General features: G+C 49.2%; 1 protein-coding gene across 1 annotated transcript in view; it reads left to right on the top strand.

Annotated features, from left to right (window-relative positions):
* The first annotated feature begins 7,310 nt into the window (after window positions 1-7,310).
* ABCB7 (ATP binding cassette subfamily B member 7) overlaps window positions 7,311-8,780 on the top strand; it is a 51,394-nt gene continuing 49,924 nt past the window's right edge. Inside the window, exon 1 of the mRNA XM_085848640.1 lies at window positions 7,311-7,538. Within this exon, the coding sequence (XP_085704766.1) occupies window positions 7,353-7,538 (186 nt within the window). The 5' untranslated portion in view covers window positions 7,311-7,352. The remainder of the gene's footprint in view (window positions 7,539-8,780) is intronic.

The following is an 8,780-nucleotide window of genomic DNA, read 5'->3' as shown; positions in this document are numbered from 1 at the left end:
TCAGTGACAGCATCTTTTTTTTTTGCCAAGATGAAGGGTCTTGCATTTATTTGGGTTGAAAGGCAGTTGTGACACCACTCTGATACTTCTCCAGACCATCCTGAATCGAGGAAGACTCATTAAGGGGAGTAATATTGTAAGCTCAGTGTTTGGTTAAGTACTACCCTGTAGTCAGTTAGCGTTCTGTGCACCTCATTTCCCTGGAGGGCAGGGCTACTTAGGTGCAGATGGGAGAAGCCAGCATGCGAAGCCCCATGTTGGCATTTTTTGGTAAGGCCTACACAAGGAAAACACAAGAAAACTAGACACAGGAAGAGGTTATTTGGCCCATCATGCCTGCACCATCAACATCAGACCAAATACATCCGTCAAAATATTGCAACTTCAGTGGGGGAACGAGGGGAAGTTTGGGGATGAAACAATGTAACGTGCCCAGGGATGTATTATGGGTGTCAAAACAAAAATAGGCTAATACATTAACTTTAATCTCCAATAATAAATGTTAATGTGTGTCAGTCAGTCAGTCAGGCAGTGTGTGTGTGTGTGTGTGTGTGTGTGTGTGTGTGTGTGTGTGTGTGTGTGTGTGTGTGTGTGTGTGTGTGTGTGTGTGTGTGTGTGTGTGTGTGTGTGTGTGTGTGTGAGTGTGACTCCTCCATAACTCCAAAACCATATAACCAAGCAGCCTGAAACTTTGCATGCATGCTAATAAAACTCCAAGGAAGTGCAAAAGTGAAAATTGGGTGTTTCGGTTAATTAAAACACCAATTTTGAAGATTATTAACGGCCTTATTTAATTATATCCTTCATCAGGCGATCCCCGCCCGCCTCGCTATCTGGGTCTTAAGGTGTTTCCTGGGTTTTTCCTTCAGCCTGCTCAAAAATGCCGTGAGTTGGAACAGGCCGCAACGATTTCTTAACAATAAAGCTGTTTTTTTTTCTACGTTCCTCACTTATATCATTGATTACCTGGTCATCATATCTCTGAATCGCTGGATACATTGCAATACTTATAAACGCCCAGAGACGCCAGCGCTCGTGGCTGTATTTCATTTTTGCACATGCCATAACCTCAATAATCTCTTAAACTAAGCCGAATCACTAAATTTAAGCCCCAGAATTGAACTTAGCAGCAGTTCTGAGTCCAAAAATGTGTTCATTTGTCCAATTAGGACATTTCTTAGGCTTTTCCGGGTGCATTGGGTTAATATGACCGATCGGTAATCGCTTGTCAAGCTAGGCGTTCCTTTGGAGTGTTTACTTGAGTGCTTAAGCCACTTGGCAAGCACTCACCAAGCTGCTTGGTTTGTTTATGTCAAAGCCAGCCGAAGTAAGACCCGTCACTTCACTGATGGAAATATCAATCTTTGCAAAATTGCTAAAAAAAAAAAAAAAACTTTAAAAAACGGAATAAAAATTAACTTTCACCCTTTAAAAATTGTGCATATTAATTATTGAAGTATCAGCTGCTTTTTTTTTGTATTATTTTATCACTTGTGTTGCAAGGAGAGTGACTTGCTTTGTGATGTTTTAATAGGCGTTGTGTATAATCAGCGCTTTCTGAATCTAATTGATACGAGAAACAGGATTGAATGAGACTCCTTTTATTATTATTATCAGTGAAGAAGAAGATGAAGGAAGAGGAGATTTTCCACCCGGTTTCATCTGGAACATGGTGGTTAACAAGAAAACGTTGCAGTTTGGGTCTATTTTATCACCCTGGTAATGTCCTGGTACACTGTATACCCTCCCCTCACACTTCCTTCACTTGCCCTTACACTGCCTTCTTTTCCCTTATGCTGCCTTCCCTCCCCCTCCCCTCATACTTCATTCCATTCCCCTTACGCTGCCTTCACTTTCCCTTTCACAGCCTTCCCCTCCCCTCACACTCCCTTCTCTTTCGTCCCCTCTCGCTGCATTCCCTTCCCCTCCCCTCACACTGCCTTCGCTTTCCTCCTCTCTCGCTGCGTTGCCTTCCCCTCCCCTCACACTGCCTCCCCTTTCCTCTCGCTGCCTCCCCTTCCCTCTCGCTGTCTTCCCTTCCCTCTCGCTGCATTCCCTTTCCTCTCGCTGCCTTCCCTTACCCTTCCCTCACACTGCCTTCCCTTTCCTCCCCTCTCGCTGCATTCCCTTCCCTTCCCCTCACACTGCCTCCCCTTCCCTCTCGCTGCCTTCCCTTCCCTCTCGCTGCCTTCCCTTCCCTCTTGCTGTATTCCCTTCCCTCTCGCTGCCTTCCCTTCCCCTCCCCTCACACTGCCTTCCCTTTCCTCCCCTCTTGCTGCATTCCCTTCCCCTCCCTTCACGTTATCCAGCTCCCAAACACCCCCCCCTCTCAACCCCTGTGGACATCTCCCGGCAGTCTACACATGCTGTTGGAATACTCCACCAACTGCCATATCTGACGCATCCATCATGATACATAGTGGTGCATCTGACTTAGTGGTGCATAGTGGTGCAGGATGGGCAAGCATTGTGGCCTCTGTTAGTGAAGACTTCACTGTGGCAAAAGCAGCAGCACATTCGTCGGACCAAACCAGAAGTCTTTTTGGCTCCTTCCCATATCGTGTGAGGAGATCAGTTAGTGGGTGAAGGGTGTCTGCACAGTTTGGGACAGCCTGGTGTTGGCTCAGTGGTTAGGGTGGCGGCTTGGGATCCGAGGGTCCTGAGTTCAAGCCCCGTCGGCCGCTGTATTAATAAACCAGGGGGTTGACTCAGCCTGTCATCCTTCCGAGGTTGGCGAAATGAGTGCCAGTTCCAGTGTGTGTACTGATAGAGGGGCACTGCATCAGCGACACAGTCGCGCCTCCAGAAATGATAGCTACCCCGGCAGCTAAGCTGCCATACGACCAATACAACCACCACCACAATTTGGGATGAATCTCCTGTAGAAATTCACCATGCCAAGAAACTCCCGTAAGCCCTCGGCCTTTATAGCATCGCATGCGTTGATTGGCTCTTTGTAAAGATGCAACTGATTGGCTACCAGTGTTTGAAAAATTAATTAATTACTGAAAAAATTAGTGAGTCAATACAGTCTCATCACCGACAAAAACTGTCTCCCATAACTCATTTATACCAATCCCTACAGCTTCTTCGTCACTACTGCCTGCACTTTCCACAACCTCACCACTGCTGCACTCACTATACACTCACCACTGCCTGCACTCATTGCACCCTCATCACTGCCTGCACTCGCTACAGCTTCACCACTGCCTGCATCCTCTGCACTCGTTGCACCCTCACCAAATCCTGCACTTTCTGCAAATCACCAAATCCTGCACTCGCTGCATTCTCACCACTGCCTGCTCTCACTGCACCCTTACCACTTCCTGAACTCGCTGCAGCTTCACCACTGCCTACACCGTCTGCACTTATTGCACCTTTACCACTGACTGCACTTGTTGTACCTTCACCACTGCTTGCACCCACTGCACCCTCACCACTGCCTGCATTTGTTGCACCCTCACCACTTCCTGAACTTGTCGATCCACCTCACCACTACCGGCAGTTTCTGCACCTTCACCACCTCCTGAAGTTTCTACACCCTCACAACTACCTGCAGTTTCTGCACCCTTACCACTGCCTGGGCTGCACTAGTTTCACCCTCACCACTACCTGCAGTTTCTGCATCCTCGCCACTACCTGTCGTTTCTGCACCCTCACCACTACCTGCAGTTCTGCACCCTCACCACTACCTGCAGTTTCTGCATCCTTGCCACTACCTGCAGTTTCTACACCCTCATCACTCCCTGCACCCTCACCACTACCCGCAGTTTCTGCACCCTCACCACTACCTGCACTATCTGCACCCTCACCACCTCCTGAACTTGTTACATCCTCACCACTACCTGCAGTTTCTACACCCTCACCACTGCCTGTACCATTTTCACCCTCACCACTACCTGCAGTTTCTGCATCCTCGCCACTACCTGTTGTTTCTGCACCCTCACCACTACCTGCAGTTTCTGCACCCTCACCACTACCTGCAGTTTCTGCATCCTTGCCACTACCTGCAGTTTCTACACCCTCATCACTCCCTGCACCCTCACCACTAACCGCAGTTTCTGCACCCTCACCACTACCTGCACTCTCTGCACCCTCACCACCTCCTGAACTTGTTACATCCTCACCACTACCGGCAGTTTCTGCACCCTCACCACTACCTGCAGTTTCTGCACCATCACCACTGCCTGTACCAGTTTCACCCTCACCACTACCTGCAGTTTCTGCACCCTCACCACTGCCTGTACCAGTTTCACCCTCACCACTACCTGCAGTTTCTGCACCCTCACCACTACCTGCAGTTTCTGCACCCTCATCACTGCCTCTACCAGTTTCACCCTCACCACAACCTGCAGTTTCTGCAACCTCACCACTACCTGCAGTTTCTGCACCCTCACCACAACCTGCAGTTTCTGCACCCTGACCACTGCCTGTACCAGTTTCACCCTCACCACTACCTGCAGTTTCTGCACCCTCACCACTACCTGCAGTTTCTGCACCCTCACCACTGCCTGTACCAGTTTCTGCACCCTCACCACTACCTGCAGTTTCTGCACCCTCACCACTGCCTGTACCAGTTTCACCCTCACCACTACCTGCAGTTTCTGCACCCTCACCACTGCCTGTACCAGTTTCATACTCACCACTACCTGCAGTTTCTGCACCCTCACCACAACCTGCAGTTTCTGCACCCTGACCACTGCCTGTACCAGTTTCACCCTCACCACTACCTGCAGTTTCTGCACCCTCACCACTACCTGCAGTTTCTGCACCCTCACCACTGCCTGTACCAGTTTCACCCTCACCACTACCTGCAGTTTCTGCACCCTCACCACTGCCTGTACCAGTTTCACCCTCACCACTACCTGCAGTTTCTGCACCCTCACCACTGCCTGTACCAGTTTCATACTCACCACTACCTGCAGTTTCTGCACTCTCACCACTACCTGCAGTTTTTGCACCCTCACCACTGCCTGTACCAGTTTCACCCTCACCACTACCGGCAGTTTCTGCACCCTCACCACTACCTGCAGTTTCTGCACCCTCACCACTGCCCGTACCAGTTTCACCCTCACCACTACCTGCAGTTTCTGCACCCTCACCACTACCTGCAGTTTCTGCACCCTCACCACTGCCTGTACCAGTTTCACACTCACCACTACCGGGAGTTTCTGCACCCTCACCACTACCTGCAGTTTCTGCACCCTCACCACTGCCCGTACCAGTTTCACCCTCACCACTACCTGCAGTTTCTGCACCCTCACCACTGCCCGTACCAGTTTCACCCTCACCACTACCTGCAGTTTTTGCACCCTCACCACTGCCTGTACCAGTTTCACCCTCACCACTACCGGCAGTTTCTGCATCCTCACCACTACCTGCAGTTTTTGCACCCTCACCACTGCCTGTACCAGTTTCACCCTCACCACTACCTGCAGTTTCTGCATCCTCACCACTACCTGCAGTTTTTGCACCCTCACCACTGCCTGTACCAGTTTCACCCTCACCACTACCTGCAGTTTCTGCACCCTCACCACTACCTGCAGTTTCTGCACCCTCATCACTGCCTCTACCAGTTTCACCCTCACCACAACCTGCAGTTTCTGCAACCTCACCACTACCTGCAGTTTCTGCACCCTCACCACAACCTGCAGTTTCTGCACCCTGACCACTGCCTGTACCAGTTTCACCCTCACCACTACCTGCAGTTTCTGCACCCTCACCACTACCTGCAGTTTCTGCACCCTCACCACTGCCTGTACCAGTTTCTGCACCCTCACCACTACCTGCAGTTTCTGCACCCTCACCACTGCCTGTACCAGTTTCACCCTCACCACTACCTGCAGTTTCTGCACCCTCACCACTGCCTGTACCAGTTTCATACTCACCACTACCTGCAGTTTCTGCACCCTCACCACAACCTGCAGTTTCTGCACCCTGACCACTGCCTGTACCAGTTTCACCCTCACCACTACCTGCAGTTTCTGCACCCTCACCACTACCTGCAGTTTCTGCACCCTCACCACTGCCTGTACCAGTTTCACCCTCACCACTACCTGCAGTTTCTGCACCCTCACCACTGCCTGTACCAGTTTCACCCTCACCACTACCTGCAGTTTCTGCACCCTCACCACTGCCTGTACCAGTTTCATACTCACCACTACCTGCAGTTTCTGCACTCTCACCACTACCTGCAGTTTTTGCACCCTCACCACTGCCTGTACCAGTTTCACCCTCACCACTACCGGCAGTTTCTGCACCCTCACCACTACCTGCAGTTTCTGCACCCTCACCACTGCCCGTACCAGTTTCACCCTCACCACTACCTGCAGTTTCTGCACCCTCACCACTACCTGCAGTTTCTGCACCCTCACCACTGCCTGTACCAGTTTCACACTCACCACTACCGGGAGTTTCTGCACCCTCACCACTACCTGCAGTTTCTGCACCCTCACCACTGCCCGTACCAGTTTCACCCTCACCACTACCTGCAGTTTTTGCACCCTCACCACTGCCTGTACCAGTTTCACCCTCACCACTACCGGCAGTTTCTGCACCCTCACCACTACCTGCAGTTTCTGCACCCTCACCACTGCCCGTACCAGTTTCACCCTCACCACTACCTGCAGTTTCTGCACCCTCACCACTACCTGCAGTTTCTGCACCCTCACCACTACCTGCAGTTTCTGCACCCTCACCACTACCTGCAGTTTCTGCACCCTCACCACTACCTGCAGTTTCTGCACCCTCACCACTACCTGCAGTTTCTGCACCCTCACCACTACCTGCAGTTTCTGCACCCTCACTACTGCCTGTGTGCACTAGTTTCACCCTCACCACTCCAATGAAGGACACTCTTGCGTTGCATTGTTCGGAAAATACTGAGAATATAATTGTCCTCCATTAGAACCAGTCAGCGCCTGTATAATCGACATTGTCCGTGTTGTGTGAGGGACAAAGCATGGAAATAACTGTACACACAGAGGTGTTCTACTGTATCTCAAGAGGTGTCTGTTTGTAGGTTTGCTTGTTTGTTTCACTTGTACAGAATTCTGAAACGTCGGGAGGAACGAGTTGAACACTCGTGGAATGGTGGTTTACCTCAAGGTGTGCACGGGAGTCGGGAGGTTCAATTTCGGAGGTAAAAAAATTAGTTTTGGGGGCTCGGGCTGGAGAGAACATCTTAATTATGTTGATGTAAACATATAAAAACGTTTGAATATAAAAGATGTACATAGTTAAAAAAAAAAAAAAACCGAGAGGAAAAAAAAAAGGGAAAAATTGTTTTTATCACGAAACTACATATTCCGGAAGTGACGTAGGGCAGCTGTTGTGACAGGAAGTACGTCCTCATGGCGTTGTGTGTGTTTCTTCTGAGGAGGTATCGAGATGCTCCTCTACTGTTCCTCGGTCCATGCGCGCGGAATCGCTGGCAAGGGCCTTGTACGGGAGGGATTCGAACCTGGAGTCGAGGCCTGGGCAGCTGCTGGAGATGGGGAATACCTTCAGGAAGTGATCGGACGACGGGTGAGAAAAAGGTGAGCGGTTCACAAACAACAACCGGCGGTTTGGTCAATGGATCCGAGTATGAAATTGAAAGACCACATATAAGATCGTAGTTGTTGATCTTTGGACTGCGGAGTTACGAGTATCAGGATGTACAGTAACGGACACTCACACAGGCAGCACGTGACTCATCACGTGTTCATCATGTAATCCCAATCATCGTCGTCAGCAAACTTCCCGCGCAAAAAAAGACAACAACAACAACACCAACAACAACAACACCCTTCCAATGGTCCCATCCACCGCAGATGAGAAAATTCACTTTTGAACCTGAACCAGTTATTTATTTTTCGTTCTCTCCACTGCAATCTTTCCCGCCAATTATTCCGTTAATAATAGTTCACAACTAGAGGGGGAGCACTCGGTAGAGTGCAAAACCTCCGCCGCCAATACTGCTCGGTCACTCAAGTGAACCTGATATCCTATTCATTCAATTTGACGTCAACAGTGCTCACAGAGTTATAGTTTGCAACTTTCCCTTTTACTTTTAACTTTTACATACTCGATTAATTCGTCATAACTAGATTCCTTGAGACAGAAATTGATTTTACGTGGGTATATCCACCTGAAGTTCCAAAATCAGCCGCAATTGTAATTTTGGCATGTTTTTTTTTTTGTTGGAAATCACTTATAACATGTAGAAATGCAAAAAAAAAAAAAAAAAAAAAAAATCGAAATTTTGTTGAAAAAAAAAGTTGCAATTTTTTTGTTTTTCTAACAATTTTTTTGGGGGGTTGGAAATCACTTAAAACATGTAGAAATGCAAAAACAAAAGTTCAAATATTTTTTTCGAAATGGCTGCCATAGCGGCCATATTGGACTTTGGACCGAGTCCAACATCTAATGGCATGATCCTTGGACCATACCTAATCCCCCCACCAAGTTTCGTCGAAATCCGTCGAGGAGTTTTTCCGTAATACTGTGCACAAACAAACAAACAAACAGGGGTGAAAACAGTAACCTCCGTCCATCTTCGATGGCGGAGGTTAATGACCTCTCAGACAGGACTGTGATTAGGAGGTGCGTTGCATCACAAAGTGCACCTTCACTTGGATTAATGTTGAGTCGGGTGTCTCGGTTGCTAGCATTAGTTGGTGGACCTTTAATAACCCACGGTATCTTTTGGGGAAGGTTAGATGAGTTATCGCAATATCCTGCCACCTGCAGTCGAGCGTCAGGCCTGTCCATCCTGTTCGTGAAAAACTTGGGCCAAA

Source organism: Eptatretus burgeri, chromosome 12 (assembly GCF_056783735.1).
Source record: "Eptatretus burgeri isolate ZD-2024b chromosome 12, Ebu_testis_v1, whole genome shotgun sequence".
Classification (NCBI taxonomy): domain Eukaryota; kingdom Metazoa; phylum Chordata; class Myxini; order Myxiniformes; family Myxinidae; genus Eptatretus; species Eptatretus burgeri.
This window is presented reverse-complemented; position numbering and strand designations above follow the sequence as displayed.